Source organism: Kryptolebias marmoratus, linkage group LG8 (genome assembly GCF_001649575.2).
Source record: "Kryptolebias marmoratus isolate JLee-2015 linkage group LG8, ASM164957v2, whole genome shotgun sequence".
Classification (NCBI taxonomy): domain Eukaryota; kingdom Metazoa; phylum Chordata; class Actinopteri; order Cyprinodontiformes; family Rivulidae; genus Kryptolebias; species Kryptolebias marmoratus.
The window spans coordinates 2,439,317-2,464,102 of record NC_051437.1 but is presented as its reverse complement, the minus strand read 5'-3'; the positions used below and the strand labels follow the sequence as shown (position 1 = coordinate 2,464,102).

The 24,786-nt window shown below is 38.1% G+C and overlaps 1 protein-coding gene across 2 annotated transcripts in view; it reads left to right on the top strand.

Moving 5' to 3' along the window:
* oprl1 (opiate receptor-like 1) overlaps window positions 1-24,786 on the top strand; it is a 219,432-nt gene that overhangs the window by 152,953 nt on the left and 41,693 nt on the right. For both annotated transcript variants that reach the window (XM_017435046.3, XM_017435045.3), the window contains 2 exons: window positions 7,116-7,298; window positions 7,804-7,894. In XM_017435046.3, the coding sequence (XP_017290535.1) occupies window positions 7,116-7,298; window positions 7,804-7,894 (274 nt within the window). The remainder of the gene's footprint in view (window positions 1-7,115; window positions 7,299-7,803; window positions 7,895-24,786) is intronic.

Sequence of the window (24,786 nt, the reverse complement as noted above, 5' to 3'; positions counted from 1 at the left end):
GCGCTGAGCGCAATAATGTCTGCCATCCTGGATGGCATTGTTAATATGACCAGTTCATCAGATTTCCCTACACTGTGGGAGAATGGGCCAACATTAACGGGCAGTTTACAGCAATGTCTGGTTTTCCAAATGTAATCGGCGTGATTGACTGCACCCATATTGCGATAAGGGCTCCATATGACAATGAATTTGTGTATGTATATAGAAAACGTGCTTTCTATTAATGTGCAAGTCATATGTGCCTCCAACATGCACTTGACAAATTTAGTGACCCACTGGCCTGGCTCAACACATGACTCCTTTATCCTGGCGCAAAGCAGTGTAGCCAATAGGCTGCAGGCAGGGGCTATAGGTGATGGCTGGCTTCTTGGTGAGTCCATGAAAAACTAATTTGTGAAATTCTAACTATAAGGACCTGATGTACTATTCCACTATAATCTGCAGGAGACAGTGGCTACCCCCTCAGGTGCTGGCTGATAACCCCATTTCCAAACCTCCAGAGCGCAGAAGAGGTGCACTTTAATATCACTCATACCCGTGTGTGCTCAACTGTGGAGCATGCCATTGGCCTCCTGAAATGCCAGTTGCGGAGTTTGCAAGCAGTATTGTAGTCTCTGTGATATGCTGGTATACGCCATATACCCACTAGAAAAGCTTGGGAATTTCCGTATAACCACTTAAAAGTGCCCAATGATACATGACATATCATTGGGCACATGTCATTGATACATTAACCTGCAGTTAAATGCTTCTGTAACAATCTGCCTGTAGCACTTGTTTATTACATTTGCTTATAAGGACCGGTGCAAACTCTTCACTGCTGCTCTCAGCTGCTTTGTCACCTGCTGCCATATGCTCCCCTTTCCTCGTGTTCCATCTAAGGCTCACAGCCATTGGCTGTGCGCACTATCACAGCTTACTGCTTTGTGATTGTTTTTTTTATTCAGCTGCTCCTGTATAATCGGCTGGGGAAGTAGCGGGTACAAGATAGACAAACTTAAGTTGAGAAATGCATCAGTTAGATGATTTTCAATGCCTACAACAATGGACTTAAAAATGAAGAGAAAACAAGCCATACTTTTTTAATGTTTTGATAAACCTGCTGCTCCTGAAGTCACAGAGGCAGCTTTAGAAGAACCTGCCACTTTGATGGCCAAAACCAGCAATAACGAGGCTGATGTCAGTGTTACCCCTGGTATGTACAAGTGGCTAGTATACAACTGTGTGTCATTGTGTTCGTGTCAAAGTGTGTTGTCGTTCCAATAATCAACAAAGCACTATGCTTTGTACTCTGTTGTAAAAGTTCTTCTTTGTTTTTTTAGATGTGAGCTCCAGGCCAGCTATGTGGAGTGACAGTCAGGCTAGGGAATTTAAAAACAGACATTCTTGGTTGGAATGGATAGATGGAAAGTAAGATACAGTTGAAAACACAAGTTTACATACACTATATAAAAAGACAAGCATTTTTTCGCACCGTCTGAATAAACTTTTCGTATTTTAGGTTAATTAGGATTTTCTAAATTATTTCTATTTGCTAAATGCCATAATAATGAGAGATAGAATGTTTTTAAGGCAGTACTTTCTTCAATGTCAAAAGTTTAAATACACCTCATTAGCATTTGGTACCATTGCCCTTAAACTGTATGACTTGGGTCAAATGTTTTGGATATCCTTCCACAGGTTTCTCACAATAGTTGTCAGGAATTTTGGCCCATCCCTCCTGATAGAACTGGTGTAACTGAGCAATGTTTGTAGGCCATTATGCTCACACGTGCCTTTTCAGCTTTGCCCATAAAGTTTCAGTAGGATTGAGATCAGGGCTTTGTGATGGCCACTCCAAAACATTGACTATGTTATCCTTAAGTCACTTTGTAACCAGTTTGGCAGTATGCTTCGGGTCATTATCCATTTGGAAGACCCATTTGCGCCCAAACTTTAACTTCCTGGCTGATGTCTTGAGATGTTGCTTCAGTATTTCCATGTTCTTTCCTCATAATGCCATCAATTTTGTGAAGTGCACCAGTCCCTCCTGCAGCAAAACAACCCCATAACATAATGCTGCCACCACCGTGTTTCACAGTCGGGATGGTGTTCTCAGGCTTGCAAGCTTCCCCCTTTTGAGTCGAACCTTTGGCTGGTTCTGGTGGTCCAACAGTCAGCAGCTCGTCCTCGGTAGGCAGGTGAATGACTGTTCGAAGCTGGTTTGATGGTTAGGCTGGGGTGAAGAGTCAATCTCATGAAGATGACACAGTGGAATTTAATAAAAGCTCTGACTGTTTACCTATTTAACTGACTTCCTAAATTAATGTCAAAGTCGACCGCCAAAAAAACCTGAAAACTTCTTAACAACAAAAATTTTGCTCAAAAGGGAAAATCTGATGAACACGGAAAAACAAAACAAACACAAAAACAAAACAAAACAACAAACACGGAAGAAAAGAAGAGAGAAGAGAAAAGAGAAGAGAAGAAAATAAAAGAAAGGGGGTTGGGCTTTGTACGCTGATAATCCAATCGGAGCCGTGGTTCTCAAAAGAAGGCGTGAGTTTTGGTGGTCATTTAGCCAATGAGCAGTACCCATCCTCAGAGGGGGAATTTTGACACTTATGCACAAAGGAGAGAGGAGAAAAACTAAACGTGATTAGATCATTGCATTCCTTTTCTGTCTTAAAATTAAATTTAATTAGCAAAAGGAGAAGCAGACTTGATCATTGATTAAATTAAGTTTTCTCACATAACATCTGATATGCATATGAATGAAAGCAAAACAGAAAACATATAGACAAATACAAACATTAAAGATGAAAAGTATGACTCTTGTAATTTTAAAATAAGAATATGTAGTTGTTTTTTTAACTGGAAAAAAAGAAAAGTTAGCACAATATCACACTTTAACATGAGGACTGCAGTCCAGAAACTTATTTCGAACAGATTAGAAAATGCACATTTGATAATGTAGTTCAAACTATGCTGAGCAGGGACCTAGAATCCCAAAAGGACACTATGGCATGACTGGTTGATTTTAACTAGACCACTTTTGTGGATTGGTTCTCAGAATGTAAATTTCTTCCAAAGTAGTACAATAGACAAGCCCAGAGGTCTAAAAAAAGGGTGTAAATCCTTAGGTTGGTATCACACCGTGATTGTTTAAACATTCTTTTAGGCTGCTGTGAAAGGGGTCTGCTTTCTCTTCTCTTCATAAGATCAGAGAGCCATCTAGGTTTCTTTCACTGGTGAGTTAATTAAGGTGAAATCCTCGCCCTTGCAAGAGGCTGTTAATGCAAACAGCATCTGGGAAGGAGGAATTTGTGGATTGGAAGTGATCTGATGTTTCCACAGTCCGTAAATCTGTGTGACCCTTTACTGTTATAACCTGAGCTAGTGGGAGCATATAGATATTGAATAAGAGCAGTGTCAGGATTGAACTTTGGGTGACCCCATATGTGACTTCTGTCCGCTTCGATGAGAAGTTACCTATTGAAACAAAGAAATCCCTGTTATTTATGTAAGATTTGATAAAGGGAAATTGCTTGCTGTTGTGAATGTGCATGGCTTCATAAATGACCATTTTTGCCTTTTGGGCGTACATACACTTTTAGTATGAATCCTACGCAATCTTTTATAAATGATACCCTAGACCTCTATATTGGAAACGGCACAGCCACATGGCTCCACACAGGACAGCCAGCTCTACAGGAAAACCTCAAGGATAAGGTACACTCTTTTGAGGACCAAAATGTTCATATTTTGGACCATGAAGAGAGATGGTATGAAAAAAGAGTAAAGGAAGACATTTAGGTCAAACAAGACAAACCTACTTGAAACAGAGGAGTAGGCCTCAGATTTCACCTTTCTACAACACATAATAGAGCATTAGGCTTGACCCTCATTATTTTCACTCTAAATAAAACCTTCATGCATGTGACCAAAACATTTCTTTTATCGGCCAGGTAAACAAAGACCATAATGGCATGCAGTTTAAAAGCTTGGAAGTCTACACTCCCCAGTTTTGTTTTGTTTTTTTGTTTGTTTGTTTTTGTATTTGTATTTTTCTTTTCCTTTTTTAATTAAGAAAGTGTTCTGGATCGAAAGCATGTCTACAAAATAGAAAAATTGTTCTGTTTTTCATTTTTATTTACTTTGTGTGTGGTGGTGGTGGGGGTGGGGGTACTATGTCCTGAATGATGAGAATCTACACCAACATCTACAAAATATTCTAGATCAAACCATTTAAATGAGAAAAAGGAACTTGTTTTAAACAGTTATAAAAAATGTCAAACTGAAAAGAGGTGTATGTGAAGTGAAGTGAAATTTAGCACTTTTCAGCAGCAAGGCAATCCAAAGTGCTTTACAACACAGAAACAACAACAGAATCAAATAAACAACAATTAGGTACATACAGAATCAAATACAGCAAGCATCATAGAAACATCATAATCAAATACAGATCAATCATGTATAATCTAAATGAAATATAGGATAATCTAAATGAAATCATGAAACTAAACATATCTAAACATGAGCTAAAACAGTCAAAATAGTAGCTAAAATACTCTAAATAAAATCATGATAAAGTTAAAGCTGAACTAAACAACAATCAGGCTAAGACAGTCAAAATATGAGCTAAGATAAACTAAACTAAACTAAACTAAATGTGCAGGAAGGCTAAATAAGCTAACATAAGCTGAAACATGACAATGCTAAGCTAAGGGTACAACATGACTAAAAGTACCAAAAGGCCCGCTAAACACCCAACATAAGAATTACTAAGATAACTAAACTAAAATCACAATAAAGTTACCACATACTGTGAGTGACTGTGTGGGTGACACCCACAGTATGTGGGTGACTGTGGCTCAGTGCGTAAAATAGTTGTCTTATAATCAGAAGGCTGTAGGTTGTAGGTTTGATTGCAGCTTCTTCCTGTCACAAATCGATAATCCTAAGTCTGATTAAAAATGACTGGAAAAGTGCTATGTTAGTTCAGTCCACTCAACATTGCACTTCATTTGTATATATATTCAGGCTCTTTGCTTTGAAGCCCCAACCATTTCTTTCAGAAGCCACATAATTATTACAATAGGATTCACCTATGAGAAATCTAAATATCAGTTGACCTCAGTTTAAATAGAACTGTTCTGAGGTGTATATACTATTGGACTGTTGTGGAATTAAGGGTTACCACCAGATAAGAAACAGCATGAAGATCAAGGAACTCTCCACACAGGTCAAAAACAAAGTTGTGGAAAAGACCAGATCAGGGATGGCTTATTAAAAAAAATCTTAGAACCCTGAACATCCTATGGAGCTCCATTAAATCTATTATTAGGGAATGTAAAGATGATGACACCACAGCAAAGCTGCCAAAAGAGGGCCGGCTACTAAAACTCACAGAGCAGGTAAGGAGAGCATTATTCAGAGACAGATAAAGAAGGCCGAAATGGCCAAAAGGACAGGAAAGAGATACAGACAAACACAAATTAACTGGTGCAGGTGTTATTTGTAATAGGAAAAAAACAAAGAAAATACATGTTAATGACAGAAATAGTTACAAATACAAACATGGAGAGTAGAGCAAGGAAATGGCAGCACAGGGTGAGGAAAAGTGGTCAATTTGTCTTCCAGTAGTCTAAGCCTATAGCAGCATAACAAAGAGATAGCTCAGGAAACCCAACCCCGCCCTAACTATAAGATTTATCAAAAGGAAAATCTTAAGCTGGGTCTTAAAAGTATACAGTGTGTCAGTCTCATGGACAGAAACTGGAAATTGGTTCCACAAGAGAGAAGCCTGATAAATGAAAGCTCTGCCTCCCATTCTACTTTTGGGAACTCTAGGAACCACAATAAAAACTGTAGTTTGACAGCGAGATGCTTTGTAAGGAAAATATAAAACAGTAGAATCTTTAATAGCTGCCCTGAGCCATGGTCACAATGTTGTTGGTGCCTGTCGTGGTGGCCATCATTTAACCTGGTGGTGGACACCATGGGTGAGGGAGGCTGTTAAGCTGAAGAAGGAGTCCTATGAAGTCTTTTTTGCTGGTAGAACTCCAGAGGCAGCTTAGGGGTCTCAGCAGGAGGAGTTTGGTGAGGCTTTGAATAGAGACTCTGAATTGGCTCCAAGAAGATTCTGGCAAGCCGTCAGACAGCTGAGGCAGGGGAAGCAGCGCTTCACCAACACTGTATTGTAGGGTGCTGTTGACCTCAATCAGTGATGTCCTTAGGTGGTGGAAGGAATACTATGTGGATCTTCTCAATCCCACCAAGACATCTTCCATGGAGGAAGTGGAGTCTGGGGACTTTGGGGTGAGTCCATCCATAACTAGGCGCTGAGGTTGCCAAGATAGTTAAAAAGCTTTGTGGATTCAGGGCTCTGGGATGTGGATGAGATCTCAAAAAAAATCTCAAAGCTCTACATGTTGCTGGACTGTCTTGGTTGACATGCCTTTGCAACATCATATGGATATCAGGGGCACTGCCACTGTATTAGCAAATTGGTGAGGTGGTTCCCCTTTTTGAAGAAGGTAGACAGTAGGGTTTGTTATAATTACAGATGAATCACACTTTTCAACCTGCTTGGTAAGGTCTATTCAGTCAATGTTAAAACCTTGGATTCGGGAGAAACAATGAGGGTTCCCTCCTAGGACACGTTTAAGGCATGTATAACTTGAAGACGCAGGACATGCTGGAGAGACTATGTATCTTAGTTGGCCTGATAATGATTTGGAATCCCTCCAGAAGAGCCGGAAGAGGTGGCTGTGGAAAGAGATGTCTGGGCCTCCCTGCTCAACTTGCTAACCCCACAACCCGACTCCAGAACAATAGGCAAATAATGGATGAATGAATGGCACAGATCCTAACAGACACCATGATTCCTTACATTAGTACTAGATGCCAGCATTATTTTTAAACAGTTTTCCCCTTTCTGTCAGAGTCAGAGCTGTGAATTTTGATCCATCTCATCCACTGAATACTTTTAAAGAACTCACCCTTTTTTTATTAATCGGTTTTACAAAAACTGACTCATGTTCCTTTACAGCTGCAAGTTTGATTCTATGTAAATGTTCTTTATTAAAAAGTTAGTGGTTTTAAATTATTCTCTGATCTTTGAATGATTTCAGGGCACTGACGTGTTCCTGGGCTTTTGGCCATTTGGGAACACCTTGTGTAAGACTGTGATGTCTATCGATTACTACAACATGTTTACCAGCACCTTCACGCTGACTGTGATGAGCATGGACAGATATGTGGCCGTCTGCCACCCTGTCAAAGCGCTGGACATGAGGACTCCACACAAGGCAAAGGTAAAAGTTTCCAAAATGAGATGTCTCTTTTGAAAATCACTTTTTCAATGACTATGAAGCGCCAGCTGACATCTGGTCAAATGTTAACAGTCCCTTGACTTCACCTCCGTATCTAAGAACATGTTGAGACTGCTGTCATCATTTACATAAACAGGATATCAAAATACAAACTAACATTGACAACACCGTGACAGTAAATAAGTTTTCACTTCTTCTTACTGCCTTTCTAACAGATAAAAAATGGCAAGCTCTCTCTCTTTGTCTCTCTTTATGCCTTTTGTGTAGTTTCTACTTTGCATTTGTTTATGCATTTTTTTCTCTCCTTGTTTTATTTTGTTATTTGTTTTAACCTGTTTGATATAAACTATCAGTCAATATCAGTTCACATTTATGGGTTCTTAAAAAGATACATGTTCAGGGTTTTAGGTTCATTGTATTTTGCATAAGTAATGTGGTATGTTTTAACCAAAAGTTCTCTACCAGTGCTGTGTTGTCATTTCTGCAGGTGGTGAATATCTGTGTGTGGGTATTGGCTTCCGTCTTTGGAGTCCCTGCAATGGTCTTAGGAAACGTAGAGGTGGAAAGAGACCATAACAGTAAGTACTTGACATACAAAATATTTCACTCAAAATTAGAGACATTCCAGTCAAGATTTTTTTTTGTCTCCAGTACCAGCCCAAGTCATATAAGATTAAGTTATGGTCAATAACTGCGTTATTTTTTTTTTAATTATTTTTTACAGTACAAATTTTAAGATTAAAGACTATATAAACATTTAAGTTAATAAAAACAATGTTATAAAGTACCTCATTAGCACTACATTGCGGTAAAGAAAACCTGTTTTCAAGGGGTTTTTTTTCATTATCAACAACAAAACAACAACTTTTATACAGCTTGGGTAGCACTGTCAGTTATGTATTGTTAGGAGGGCAGAACCAACCAAGACACCAACAGTTTCAAAAAGAGATGAAAACCTATTTTCTCCACCACAGTGATGAGTTGGTCATCCAGAGGGATAAATTTAGTCCCCCATTTTATAATCTTTTTGTCTTATCACTTCCTTTGGAAACATATCTCTTTTCTTTAGAGTTCCCTCTAAACTGTACTGCTCAGCCATATTAGATTTAGAAGTTAGCTTGGTGAGTTAGCCAAGAGTTTGGATTTTAAATGTGTCATTAAATTTGTAGCATTAAATATAGCTCTGTCTCTACTGACAAAAGAAATGCCTGAATTGCAAACATTAAAAGTAACTATGGAAATGCTCTCATTTTGTATTTTAAAAGACTTTCAAACCATATACATGTTGATATGTTACATCACATTGTTTTATGACAGCCCTTTTATAGCACGGCTGACATAAAACCATAGACAGCAGGTCAACTACTTGTATCAGATCAAGAGCTGAGTGTGGCCATCTACTTTGATACCTCTTCTTCTTCTTCTTTCGGCTGTTCCTTCTTCATTGGTCCCTTCAGTATGTCAATCTCCTGCATCTCACTCTGTCCTTTGTGTCCTCTATCCTCACTTCAATTATCTCCATGTCCTTTCTAACTGCATTCATATATCTCCTCTTTGGCCTACCTCTTTGTCTTTTTCCTGGCAGCTACATCTCTAGCATCCTTCTACCAAAACAGCCCCGGTTTTCACTTTCTACCACTCTGTTGTTTTATAATGACTTAATATCTGTGCTCTTATTGACTCAGGATGTGAATAGAACCATATTGATCAATCCATAGTAAAACATTGCAACATCAAGAGCTCCTCACATCATGTCTAAACGCTTCAGCCCTGGATGTGAATATATATGTATATTATTTGCTTTATTGTACCTTCTGAGAGTTTCTATTAAAATTGTCCAATGGTTTATGAAACATTTTGCTAACAAATAATACATAGACAAGCAAAAGCATTATCGGCCACTTCCAAAAGGCAGAAATCTGATGTCTGTGTTCTGCTTTTGGATTGTTTATTTGCCTTCTTCCAACAACAAAAAAAATAAAATAATAATTGCATCACATGAAGTTTAATATAGATATCATTTCTGGTTTTAGTTTTCTTTTCTTGGAGGCACATGTGTAACCTATTTTTATTGCCCACCTTTGAAGGCGAATGGGCAGTAATGTTTTTTACTTGCGTCTCTGTGTATGTTTGTCATATCAGCAAATTATCTAATGAATCGAATCAGTGGATGGATTTTAAAGAAAATCTCCAAAAGTAACTAAAGACTGAACCTTCCTCAACTAAATTTATATTATCTGCTGCCTTTCTTACCAGTGTTTTAAACTGAGATCTTCTTATGATGGGAAAGAAGTTATAGCTGATTAAGAAAAACCTTGTAAATAACATCATGCAATATTATCAGATCTTGCAAGATGTATTAGTGCTCAGATTTTGTTTGAGATGACTATCTGCAACTACCACACCAAAACTAGCTATATATGTCGGGATTTGGGGGTCTTTGGTTTTGTTTTTTTTATTGAGTTTATTGTTTCTTTAATTATGTTATTTGGTTCTTGTGTTTAGTTTTGGTGTCTTGTTCCCAGTGCCCTTTGTGTTCCCTGTAATCAGCTTTTAAAACCTAGTCATCTCCTTCAATTCTCTTCTGGTTCATTTCCATTCCTATGTGCTGTCTGTTTTTTCCTCCTGTCTCGCCCCTCGTGTTCCTGGAATCCTGCTTGTGTAAGTTTTTGTCATTTAGTTTTAGTTACTGCCTCGTCAGCCTTTTGTTTTCTTTTGTTAATAAATTAGTTCTACTTTTGAGTTCCTCTTTGTCTGCCTTCATTTTGGGTTCAACCAACTCTCCCCAACCTGAAAATGTATTTGTAAAGCTGGCTGAGTTATAGCCATTTTTGTCTTTACTAAGGACAGTTGTTGTTATCAACTGAGTTAGCATTCATATGTTGGACAGAAAAGACAGATATTTTGAGAGAGATGAAAAAAATCAATTTACATTTAAAAAGAAAGACCTACTTTAAACATAGGAGGAGGTCTCAGTTTCCAGCTTTCCAAAACCTACAATGGAACATTAGGCTTTCCTTCAAGAATGTGACCAAAACATTTTTTTTTGTGAGGTTAACAAAGATATCAGTGGCCTTCAGGAAGAAATTGAGGGGGAGCATGTGATTTCCGCTCTTAAAAAAAAAAAAAAGAACAGCACCTCAATGCATTTTATTTGTTTGAAATTCAGCACTTTTTTCTTTTGTCTCAAAAATTTTCCTTGGATGAGAAGCAAAAAGTCTTCAACTAAAGCCCTGTTTTCACATTTGTCAGTAAGAAAAAAATTTTGGGGTACACATTTTATCCCATCAAGGGTGTAGCCTGTGATTGTGATTGTGAACAGTAACAAACAAGTACAGAAAATGGATGGATGTTTTAGTTATATTTGGCCCCTGTTAGTGATTATTGTGCACTACCATGAAAGGCGGGCATATGTATAATTGCTTGTGTGTATGTTTGATTGTTTTTTCTATTCACAAATGATTTCATAAACCAGTGAACCAATTTTGCTGAAATCTGTCAAATGAAATAATTGGATGGTCATTTACATATGAATAACTTTCAGAGTTAATTCAAGATGACCTTCACAGCTTATCAACCTTAGCAAATAAATCAGTGGCTATAATTCAGTCAATTTTACAAATATTGAGTTCAAATTTGATGTGGTAGTAGTGCTAATAGGTCATATGAGATCTTGCAATATTGAGTGACATCACACTTAACTTTGCTTTTTAGGGTTTTACTGAAACAGCTCAATATATTTATTTAAAACTTTGGCATGTGGGGAGGGGGGCAGTACGCATATTTTCAAGGAATGCTAGTTTTGTTATGTTCTTTTGGGTTTTATTAACACTATTTTGTTTTTATTTGTTGTCTTGGGTTTTGGCTTCTCGTCTTTTAGATATATTATGTCAAAGTTTGTTTTCCCGATTTGCTTTTTAGTTTCGTTTTCTTTGCCTGAATTTCCTGCAACTGTAGCACTCCTTCTTCAATATATAAAATTATGCTTTAATTTTCTAATTATCTGCCTGAATTTAGGTCCTCTATTCTAAGCCACAGCATGACAGTTTTCAAGGAACAAAAATGGACAGAGTCCCTCGTTTGTCAACTAATGCACAAGAAAAAATGAAATATTTTCTTAAAAATTTGAAAGAATCGTATTCTTTTCCCTTTTACAAAGATTAATATCATTAAATAATACAATTACTCTGGAGTGATTTTAGTGTGTAAATGGTGAGGCCATGAGTGCTTTTTGCATAATGGTCATCTAATAAGCTAAAGCCAAAGCAGGATTAGTGCCCTCGGGAGCTAGTGAGACGTGACATTCAGCGATGCAATTTTAATTACTTGCACACACCATGGCAACCCATTACGCATGAGATATTCATCATCAAATTTTATTATGGGTGAGCAACGTAACCTCAAAATAATAGCATCATGTCACAATGAAATATACAATTATGGTGTTTATAAAAATATAGCAAAAAAGGAAAGAAAAAGAACCACTAAATTTTGTTTTTCTGTGATTGTAATTTGCAGGTATAATTAATTAATAATAATAAACATCATTGAAAATGGGTTTACCATATTTAAAGTTCAAGGATCTTTATTATTCTATAGGAGCTTTTTTTTTTTTGCAGACAGTAGTTAAAAAACATTCATATGTGACAAAACATACTAAAAACTTGACAATAAAAATCACAATTGTTAATTAAAAAGCCTGATTGCTGCAGGGATACGTGAAGTGTTCTGTCTATTAGTCTCCCACCTTAGCAACAGATACCTGTGTCCAGATGGAAGCAAGTTGAACTCACCACGGAGTAGACCAGGGCTAGGCAGTCCTGGTCCTCGAGTACCACTATCCTGCATGTTTTACTTGTTTCCCTGCTCTAACACCTGATTTGAATCAATGGCTGATTAACAGGCTTCTGCAGAACATGAAGAGGCAATTTAACCACTGAATCAGCTGTGTTGGAGCAGAGAAACAAGTAAAACATGCAGAATAGTGGCACCCAAGGACCAGGATTTACCCCTGAAGTCGATGATTGGGATCAGCCAGGATCAGTCAGACCTTTTTCACTGACTTCTGAATACATATTAAAACCACAGAGCTTCTAATAGAAATACATTCTCTGATAGACTGTCTTACAAATGAATCCACATGTAGGTCAAAGGTCAGGTCAAAAACAGCTCCCATGTATTTATGCAGGTGCACCATTTAAACGTCTTCACCAGTAATAGCTACAGGAAAGACGACTGAAGAGTCTTTTCTAAAATCAATGACTATCTTCTTTGTCTATGAAACATTTATCTTTAAAATTGAAGACTCATACAATTCAGTACTGGCCCATGATCAGAGTCAACACTGCTGAGAAGGGACAGGACAGTTGAGTCATCAGCAAATGTTAAAATGTGATGCTGTGCAAACAGGCTGCAACTGTCAATAGGACAGGGGTGGCCAATCCTGGTCATCGAGGGCTACTATCCTGCATGTTTGTTTTTTTTGTTTCTCTGCTCCAACACACCTGATTGAGTGGTTAAATTGCCTCTTCATGTTCTGCAGAAGCCTGTTAATAACACACTGATTGAAATCAGCTGTGTTGGAGCAGAGAAACAAGTAAAACATACAGGATAGTGGCACTGGAGGATCAGGGTTGGCCACCAATGCATTAGTATATCTGAATAAATAAAAGAACACAGCTCTGAGGGGAGCCGGTAGAGGACAAAACACATCAGAGAGAATCCCACTGACCCTCACCTGCTGGGACAGAACAGTTAAAAAGTCCGCAAGCCAGCATATTAAGCCAGTCAAGACCATACAAAAATTTTAATTTCCCAGCAAAAATTTGAGTACAGAGAGACATCTGTCTTCTACTGCTTATCCGTGGTCGAGTCACGAGGGCAGCATGTCCAGGAGAGAAACCCAGACATCCCTTTCCCCAGCACCACTCTCCAGGGGTCTCATTTATAAAACTGGCAAACGCACGAAATTGGGCCTGAAACTTGCGTATTTCACTTTCCATGCAAAGTTTGTGATCTATAAAACACAAATTTGACGAGAAAATAGGTCGTACCTCACGCCATCTCTGACCAATGTGTACGCTCATTCTGAAGACATACTTTCTGTATGGAGTTTGCATGTTCTCCCTTTGCATGCACAGGTTTTCTCCAGGTACTCTGATTTCCTCCCACAAACCAAAACATGCATGTTAGGTTAATTGGTGCTTTTTAAATTATCAATACATGTGGGTGTGAATGGTTGGTTATATTATCATTTCATCAAGTTTATAAGTTGCAAAGCCGACTTACCTTTTCGTGTCACACATTACGGTTTTATTACTACTTTGCTTCACTGCACAAACGCACATCAGGAGTGGATTGGCTTCAAAGCATAATCAGTTGTAGCTGTACATCCAATGATTACTTTATGAGAGTTTTAATAAATTCAGCCCACTGATTCATGACATATTTTGCTGACAGACAGACAAATGAACACATGGACACAGACAAAATCACCCTTTCACCTTTGGTGGGTGGTGATAATAATGACAAAACGTACATTAGAATTTAATGAAAAAATATGTAACTCACTGTTTATATTGTATAATGTATCTTACATTCTGCATTTTATCTATTTATTTTATTTATTTATTTTTTTTCTTTTTCTTTTTTCTTTTTCTTTTTTGATCTGTGTGTATGGGTATGCTGCAACTGCACAGTAATTTCCTGTTTGGGATAAATAAAGTACTTCTATTCTATTCAGATAGATTCTACTAAAATAGGAGAAGTTGTCATAAGGCATGGAGACAGAGGTGAGCCCAGAACGCAGACTCATAGCTGATGAAAATGAAAAACTAATTTATTAACTAAAGAAAACAGTCAAAACAAAAGGGCTGACGTGGCAGCAAAACTAACAATAACAAAATCCTAAAACGAGAGACAGGGCATGGCAAGGAGCAAGACACAAGTAGACAAAACGGAATGATCCAGTGAGTAGTGAATGAGAAAGACCGGTACTTAAAGACAGAGGATAATGAGGAAAATGGATACAGGTGAGAGAGAATAATTACAAGCAGGTGGAGATGGGCGTGGCAGACCTAACAGGAAAAGTACTGGGGAGGTGGAGAGTGACAGGGCATGAAACAGGAAAACTAAACCGAAACAAAACAATAATCAAACACAACAAACTGAAAATACCAAACTATGACAGAAGTCTAAAAATGATTATCTGACTACAAAGTTTGACTTTTCATCACAGCCTCTGTTTTTGTCTGCTTTTGTTTATCATTGTCTCACAAAACCTAACAATGCTCCCAACATCTTTCTTTTTATTTATATTAGTGAGCTTTCTATTTTCATACATTTTTTTGTAGTCTATGTTATACTTCTGTACACACTTTGCTTTTTGAAACATTCATATATCAAAACAATCAGCTCCTTCAAAAGATGGGTGCTATGACTTTAATTTTTTTGTAACTTTTGTATTTTTCCAATAAATTTACTTCATTTATAAAATGTTTCCTTGTAGAAATTGAACTAAGATCTTTTCAATTCCTTTGAGATAACATTTTGTTACTTTAAGCTAACATTTAGCTACTTTTTGATTTTAGCTAGCCTTTTGCTACTTCTGTTTTTTAGCTAGTTTTCTGCTTTTTTAGCTTTAACGCTAAGCTGAAAAGTGTTTTTAAGCTAACATCAGTTGAAAGAAAATGATAAAATATGCTTATTGTAAAATTTTCTAAAAAAAAATAATCTTTTTTTTACATCGAACATTGAAGAAACCACTCTGGTGTTTTCTGCTTTTTCTGTAACCCCCGATGTGTAACGTCAACAGAGCTGCTGAGTTTCACAGCATTCAGCCGTTCAACCATTCATCAGTGAGTGGATAAGTACCAATACAATATATTTCAGTTCGTTGGAAATAATTGTTTGAACCTGCCAGAAAATACTACTAGAGTTTCATTTTTTGGCTTCCTGACAGATAAAAACCTTCAAATTTGGATCCATAAGCTCCTAGTTGGGAATTACTATCAAAGCTCTGTCATTAAAAGGTCTGAGCTGCTTACAGGCCTGACAGCCTGAGATCAGTTTGTGATTGAGAGCAGTTTGTTATTGATGAAAAAAATATTGACAGTCCATGTGTGATTAAACAAATGTCAGTCTGAAACTGCTGTTGATTAGTTTACTCTGGTGTGACAGTTCATAAACGCTACTCTCAAGCGCACTCACGTTTTTTGATGAGTTAGCATCAGAGTTAGCTTTGAGTTAGCAACGTTAGCTCTCTCCTGCTGTCTTTATGTTGATTTGCAGTGTTGTGTACTGATGTCATGACAATGATCTGGAGGTAATCGTTTTTCACAGTTCCATGTTCTCAACTCGGTCATTATGCACGTTGTTTTATCGGCCATGACGGTCCTTGTGATCATCTGAATCTGAATCTGAAGAGTTTTCATCGGATTACAGAGATCCAGCCATGGATTCAGGTTCATACTGGTATGGTTGTATATCCATCACCCCCGCCAGCAGTTCTTCATATTCAAAAAATGCTTCTTCTTCCATTTTCACTAGTAAACAACCGGACAGTAGCGGCATTTTTGGCTGGTCGGGGCACAGCTCATATCATAAACCCAGGACGGGAACTCTGCCCCACAAACCACCCACTTCGGAAAGTATTGACTTAAACCCTCAAAACAGTTTATTTAAGTTTTATGACAGAAAAATGGGTCTCTGGAATGTTGTGTGGATGTGTTTGACTAAATAACATTTATGAAATGTCAGTGTTTTTTAATTTTATCCTAGTTCACCTTTAACAATTCTATTTCACCTTCTTTGGCACATTTCAGCAATATCATTCAGCACTCGGCATTTCTCAAGCATCTTTGCAATTCTGGTCTTATAGGTGTTGATCAGTTTCTGCTGAGTGAATCCACTTCTGTCTTTCTCCTTACCCTTTACTATGTGTGTGTGTGTGTGTGTGTGTGTGTGTGTGTGTGTGTGTGTGTGTGTGTGTGTGTGTGTGTGTGTGTGTGTGTGTGTGTGTGTGTGTGTAAGAGAGAGTGAGACAGATATATTTTCATATAAGTCATAAATATTAATGAATAAGTCTTGCAGTGCAGCAGTTTGGTATGCTGTGAGTGTTGGTGTGAGGAAGCAGTGTCTTTGCCTTATAGGGTTGTGTGAACATGAAGATGAGTATTTAAGTGTTTGTGGTCTGATTGTGCCTGCAGCCTTGGGTTTCATTAGAAACTTGCTGTTGGAGCTTAGACGTGACAACTTTTCTCTTAAACAGGCAAGAATATTTAAAAAAAAAGCTCAGTTGCCATGGTAACAGGAGCACAAAGCCTCTCGGATGGCTTTAAATGGGTAATATGTGGGAATAATATGAACACAAAAATGAAAGACCAAAACATGTTTTCAGCACAAATGTTGTAAACTGTGCTCTAATGCCTGCTATTAAGATTAAAATAGTAAAACATATTTATAGCCATTGTATGCTGCAAACTTTTTTATTGCTCGAATGAATAAATCTTGCCAGCTTTCAAACATGACAATGCCTATTATTTCACAGCCTAATAAATGTGTTAAAGTGACAGCTTTAGTCACACTTTGACATTAATGTTCCATTCAGACAGGCCCACAGTAACATAGACTAAGTGCGTGTTTGATACTTATCGCCTGCTGCTGAAGGCTGAAGGGCAATCATGTTTCTGCCTGTGTCTGTTTCTAAGAATGTGTTCCTTTATTGTTATCAAAATATCTAATGAACCAGTTTATGGTTTTAATAAAACTTTCAAAAAGTAATCACTGGATGATTCACTTTTGGAGTCAAACCCATACAAGTTGGCCACTACAGCCAAGCGAGCTTAGAAAACCAAAATGATTGAATGTCTTTATTATCATTGTACATCACATTAAACTAGGATTTTGATTTCTTTTTTTGGGGGGGAATGGGGAGGTTCTTTAAAAATGTTTTTTTTACTGTCTTGGGCAGCTCATTCTGTTTCACACGTGGGTCAAGCTGGATTTTGACGCATTGATTGCTGCGTGAGGGTGCACCTCGCTCACCTCACTCCATTCAAAATGGATGATTTCGGTTCTCTAGCGGAGCTGGTTCGCCTGTATCAGCATTTATATGATCCCTCTATGAGAGAGCACAAAGATAATCAAACGGCTCAAAACTCACGGAAGGAGATTACTGCTGCAGTCGATAAAAAGGAGTGTTTATAGACCACAGAGGGAAAGAAATATTAGCCTTTTAATGGGTGAATCACAAACAATAATACAGTACAGTTAACTATCCTTATAATGTCATATATGTACTCAACATTTCTTTCAAAGCAAATAAATCAAAGAAAGTCAAACAGAATGCTTTAAGTTTAAACATCCTCTCTGTATCACAGCCATAAACACAAAAGCTCTTCCTTTTGAATTTGTGCAGCCATATTTGATGTGACAGCCGTTTGCTCGATCTGCTTTTTTTTCACTGCATTTCCACTGGTTATGTAGTGTGCTGCCCCCTGTCACCAACGTAAGCATCAAGTATAAACTCCTGCATTGCTCGCTCAGGTTTGCACACCGTGCACAACTCTACAAAGCATGACTAAAACTGAGCCTTCTTACATTCGTGCACGCAGCTCCTTCGGTCTTGTGCGCGGGTCATACGGTCTCGGTGATTCGATATTGCGCGACGGTCATTGGGTGTCACTCACGGGTCTGTACCTAGAGGTTTTGTTCAAAAGGTAAAGGTATTACCTTTACAGTGAGTGGAGGGGAGTTGGAATCTGGTGAGGGCAGGGATTGAGCAGCTAAGTGTTGCTCTGGTAACTCAAAATAAGCAAGGAAACTGTTGAGTTCTTTTGCTAGTGACACACTCAAGTCCCCTGTTGACATATCACAGCCTTTTTTTATTGTTCTGTAGTCCTTGCCACACTTCCTGAGAGTCATTGCTGGAGAAATTAGCCTATATTTTCCTTTTATAACTCACCTTACCATTTTTTAAATTTATCTGTCACTCTCTGTCACTCATTCTGAAAGCAGTGTTGCAAGCCTTTAGGAGTGTATGGATCTAGCTGGTCATCTGGCTGGGTTTGTGCTTTGAGAAAATCCAAATGCTTTGATCCACAGACATACTTCCACTGCAAAATGTGATATAATATAGTGCAGTTCCTGTGAATGCTTCCAAGTCCTCATGTTTAAATAAGCTCCACTTCACATGTTCAAGACAGTCTTGAAATTCAGAAACTGCAGTTTCAGGCCAGATTGTAACAAGGTTTGTGACAGGCCTGGTTCTTCTTCTGAGAGGAGTGTATACTTGAATAAGCAGCAGGGAGAGCTGGTCTGACTGGCCAAGGAGGAGTAGAGGTACAGCACTGTAGGCATGCTTAATGGTAAAATACAAAGGAGCAGTTGGACATTTGACATGCTGATAGAATTTCAAAAGTACAGTTTTCAACTAAGCCTTATTAAAGTCTTCAGCAGTGATGTGAACAATGTGAGGGTGGGCCCACTGCTGCTTGTTTATGGTGTCCTGCAAACTAAAGAGCTTAGTGCTAGCATTAGCTTTGGATGGAATATGTACTGTCATATTAACAACTACTGTTAGCTCTCCTTGAAGAAAGAAAAAAAGGCAGACATCTGACTGACATGTATTCAAGGTCAGGGTAACAATGCTTGTCCATGATTGTGCTGTTGTTAGTCATCGTGCGTGTAAATACAGAGCCCCCAATCCCTGTTTTAAAAGGAATGCACCATCCTTGTGGAGGAGCAGGGCATGGCCCACTAGCTGCACACTAGGATCAGGTATCTTGCAGTGAAGCTAGGTCTCCGTAATAATCAGAACACAACCTTTACAAACATATCAACTCTCAGCAAGTTGTAGTTCCAGGTCATCCTTTTTGTGAATCATAAATCTGGCATTGGAGAGAAGCAGACTTGGCAGAGGTGGCTTGTGTGAATGGTTTCTTAAGGTAAGGAGGATGCCAGATCTGCAGCTCTGCTTTTGCTTGTTCTGCCTCCGCAGTCTGCGACGTCTTGCGGGTCTGATTGGGAGCCTTACTATCTCGGCTGGAATATTAAATGAAGCATAGAGCTGGAGATGGATATACACACAAAAAAAACAGTATAAGCCAAAAGACCACACTCTTACAACAGTTACATTTGCAACTTAACAATAACGTTTACAACTGAACAGATACGATCTAAAAACAACTTTAGTTTTAGCATATATTAAAAAGAATGCACTGTTTTAGTTATTCAATATTTAAGACGTGTATTTATTCACACAATAATCATACCTTGTGCCTCTATCAAGGGGCCTGCTAAAAACAAGACACATTGTATCAACTCCGTTACAACTCCTCTTCGGTCCTTTTGTTGTTGTTACGCTGCTCTTCGTTAACACACAAACCGAAAGTTATCCTTTCAAAATAAAGGCATCAAACTTGAAATCAGAAGTTAATTACATTATATGTATGATGAAAGTCATTTGGTGATAATTAGTTTTTGAGGTATATGTTTGTGTTCATTTCTAGATTTAAATCTTTTGCGATCCTGTTTAGTTTCTTATGTGTCACTTTTGTTTTGTTTTTTTTTCTTTTCTGTTTCCATTCTGTCTAAACCACTCAGCTGTTATCCCTTATAATCAGTCCAGGTGTTCCCTGTTTGTAATCTTCTTGTGCCACATATATTCTTCTGTCTCTTAACTTACCCCTCAGTTATGCAGTATCAGTTCTTTTTGCAGTCCAGTTTGCTCCTTCGTGTTTCTGAGTACCTTATCTTGTACTGCAGTTGTTTTAGTTGCTGCCACATCAGCCATTTGTTTAATAAACTTAGCTCTCATTCAGGACCTCCTGTGTTTGCCTGCATTCTGGGTTCAACTACCAACTTCCAAACATGACAACTAGATATAGATATTGTATTTTATGCCAGTAGCCAATGTCTACCAGATCCTGGCATGTCAAACAGGTATCTGCAAAAGTGCACAAACAGGCACAAAGAAAATATGGGAGCCATTGAGATTTAATATAAGTTTTCTTCAGGAGTGGCTTTCTCTTTACCTGGGCAACAGTTGTTATATCACTGTCTCTCCCATCTCACCTGCTGAAGCTTGGAAATCCTTCAGAGTGCTCATGTGTCTTGATGGCCTCTCTAATTATTATTCTTCTTGCATGGTCACTCAGTTTGTGTAGACGGCCAACTGTTGGTCGATTTACACGTCCCATAAATCCTCCATTCTTTGATGATGGATCTAACAGAACTCCTGGGGATGTTGGGACCTTGGAAATCATTTTGTATCCATCCCATGACTTGCACTTTTCAATCATTTTTTTTTTCTCTGAGTTGAATTAACTTTAAAGAGGGTAAATATTTATGCAATCACCTATTTTACATTGCATTATGACATTCTTGGTTTAAAACTCTAGCATTAAAGGCAACAGGCAATGTGCATGTCTTTTTAATTTATCTAGTTATATATAAAGCCAAATATGAGTGAAACCGTGGCTTTCATAATTGAATTAAAGTTTCTGTATTAAGGTTGGACGATATGTAAAATTTTTAAACCAATATTTGTCAGTCCAACAAATGATGATGTGCGATATATTCGCACAGGCAACTTTTTTTTGTCATCTCAAATGGCACTAAAATATCTGTGCATACCGACCACAAGCACACTTTTGGAACGCATCTTTAGCACTGCTGGTAATGTTGTTAACAACCTGCGCACCCTCCTGATAAAGCTAGTCATGTGGGCCATATATCACCACTTTTATCATGCATCTGGCTAAAAAGTCACGCAAAAAAAATGCACTCAGAATGCCGTAAAATGTGGCAGAAATCTATTCAAAATGCTACTTTTCACACCTTTGTATGACCACCTTCTGAACGCCAAAAATTACATTTTATTTCGGTTATTGAACGCCGCTTTTTACGCGTGACGCCAGTCGGCGTAAAAAAGCGCCGTTAAATGACCAAAATAAACGCCATAGTTTTCACTGCTTCTGACATATTAGATGGTGTTTTCTTAAATTTTGCAAGACCCTGCCCATGCTTTTCTTATCCACTCAATTTAAAATTTAAACTCCAGTCACCCAGTAGGAGAAGTATATATATTTGGGGGGGGGAATATTCAGTCATTTATTTATTTTGTATGCGCCAAATTGCTCAGTAGAAGACTAAAAACAGCGGTGAAGATTTTTTTTTTTTTTTTTATGGAAATGCATGTTCTCTGCTGGAGGAGTTCGTTTTTATTAATTTAGTTTTTGTTTAATTTTATATTTGTCATTTCACACTTAGCTGAGTTTGTAAGACAGAAACACTGGAACTGTAAGTACAGTTATACAGGTTTCTCTTCCCACAACTGTGATTATTGTTCAAATAAATTTGTTTCCTGAACATATGCTACTCTTTCTTTCTGTTATAAGTTTGAGTGAATAAATCAGCGCTGCACTTGGTGGCACACAGGGTAGGGTGGAGTGGGGTGTGCATAGGCAAAAAATAAAATCGTTCTTAAAAAACGACCGTCAAATGTCTCAGCCTATTGTAGATGGTCGATAAATTTGTCTAATCGCCTAACCTTATTCTGTATCTTATTCTTTCTTTCTTTCTCATTAGATCGTAATGTGAACTTTTTTGTAAAGTTGGTCACGTTTTCATTCAGAACCATTTTCTCACATCTGTGCTGAAGATCTAATACTTCTGCAGATTGTGCTTTATAGCACTACCATTAAAGGGCACTTGAATCCTCTGATTAGCTCCTGAGAGCCTCTCAGCTCCTTTTGCTCTTCCCAGATCTGTCATTTTCCTCATATCAAATATATCCATTAAATTCTGTTTATCTTGGCAGGCATGAATGTGTTTCTTCTTTTTTTTACTTTTAATTATTTTATCTGTTAGTTGTGTGAATGAAAATGCAGGATATTTCTAGTGTCTTTTAAAATGTTAAGAGAGTGTTTGTGCAGGTATTGGGATATTGTTAAAGCTAAAAAAGCAAAAACCTTTCTCTAATGTCATTGTAAATAATTGTCACAGGACTGAAATAGTTTTTTCCATCATTGACAGTGTTCTGAATACCCCTCCATCTGCATGTTTTGATAATGCCTCTGGAACCTGTGAAAAGTTCCTGCAGGGTTTTACCAACAAGATACACTGCTTATAAAAAAAAAAAGGGAACACTAACGTTGCCAGGATTTGGGTTTTGTTTGGGTTTATTGTTTCGTTTGTTTTGTTCTTTAGTTGCCTTTATGTTTAGTTTAGGTTTTGTTCAGTCTTTGTTCCTTGTATCTTTGTTTCATATCATTTTTCACTTGTCGTCTGTCATCACTTGTTTACCTGCCATGCCCATCTCCACCTGCTCGTAATTGTAATCTCTCACCTGTGCCCACTTCCTCTAATTACCCTCTGCTTTAAAAGCTGGTCATTTCCTCAACTTACTCGCTGGTCCATTGTCTCTAGTATGTACTGTCTTATTCCACCGATGTGTTGTTGTTGTTTTGCCACGTTTTGGATTTTTATTATTGCTTTGCTGCCCTGCCAGCCTTTTGTTTTTGTTCTTTTATTTAAAAATATATTTTTTATTTTTTCCTTCAACCAAGATGAGTGCACATTGGGTTTGCCACTCTCTCTGCCCCTCTTGACAAAAGTAACACATCCTAGATCTCAATTAATTAAATATTCTCATTGAAAAACTTTATTATTAAGACGGTAGAATTGATTGAGAAGAAAATAACAAAAATTACTAATGTAAATTAAAATTATTACACCATGGAGATCTGGATTTGGATTCATACTCAATATGAAAGTGGAAAATAACATGACAGGCTGATTCAGCGTCAGTGAATATGCCTCAAGATCAGGCTCAGTAGTGTGTGTGTGTGTGTGTGGCCTCCACATTCCTGTATAACCTCGCGACAATGACTGGGCATGCGCCAGATGAGACGGCGGATGCTCTACTGAGAGAACTCTTCCCAGACCTGGATTAGAGCATCAGTTAGCTCCTGAACAGTCTGTGGTTGTCAGGTTCGGGGGTGACAGAGAAGAACCCTGAGCGCAGACTCATTTCTAAAGTGAAAACTTATTTATTTAACAAACAAAACAAACAGCTGATGAGGCAGGAACTCAAAAGAACAAAAATCAAAAACACAGTGGGCAGAACTACAAGGAGGCGAGGTACGGAGCATAGTAGCAAACGGCGAAACAAAAAGCAATGAATCAGCGACTAGTGGGAGAAATGACCGGGTATTTGAGTGCTGAGGGTAACGAGGGAAGTGGAAACAGGTGAATGGAGATGATTACGGACAGGTGGAGATGGGCGAGGCAAGGAGGGCAAAAGAGTGATGGAGGAGTGAATACTGAGCAGGAACACAAACAGGAAAAACCCAAACTGAAAACACTAACTAAAACCCACAGAAAAACCATAAAGAAAACAAAAAATCCAAATCCTCACAGTGGTGCAATGTGGCGTTCTTAGATTGACCAAAGCATGTTCCAAATGTGCTCAATTGGATTCAGGTCTGGGGAATGGGCAGGCCAGTCCATAACATCAATACCCCTTTTCATGCAGGAACTGCTGACACACTTAAGCAGTGGTGGTGAAGTACTCAACTATAGTACTTGAGTAAAAGTATTGATACTCTTGGTCAAATCTTACTTAACTACAAGTAAAAGTTGCTCGGTCAAAAATGTACTCAAGTTAAAGTGCTGAAGTACTCACTTTTGAAAATACTTAAGCATTCAAAAGTACATACATTTAAAAGTACTTAAGTATTCAAAAATACAAATTAAATTTTCTAATATCAGTATGTTGCTGTATAATTTTCTGAGTAATTTCCCAGAACGTTGTAATTTTCAGAAACCACCTGATGTATTGATGCGTAGAAACACTGCTACAACTTCTACACCACCTGTAAAGAACTTCAGCATAAAAATGCCACAAAAAAATATGGATTTTTTTAATCTAAAAACACACCAAACCAGTGAGTCTTGATTCTCCTCACACTTTCACTATGGAATAGAGGTTTAAGGTTGAATCTATTACCACGAAGTAACGACTAGCGTCCTATATATGCAGTGGAGTCAAAAGTACAATATTTGATTTTGAAATGTAATGGAGTGAAAGTTATAAGTTCCCCCACAAAAAATACTAAAGTAAAGTAAAGATTCTCAAAAAATGTACTTAAGTACAGTAATCAAGTAAATGTACTCCGTTACTGTCCACCACTGCACTTAAGTCACATGAGGCCTAGCATTGTCATGCACAAAAAGGAACTCAGGGCCCACTGCTCTGCATATGGTCTTACAATGGATCTGAGGATCTCATGCCAGTACTTTATGGCAGACAGGGCACCTCTGGCTAGCACATGAAGGGCTGTGCGGCCATCTGAAGAAATGCCTCCCCACACCATGACTGACCCACCACCAAACCGGTCGTGCTGGAGGATGTTGCAGGCAGCATAACATTCTCAATGGTGTCTCCAGACTCTGTCACATGTGCTCA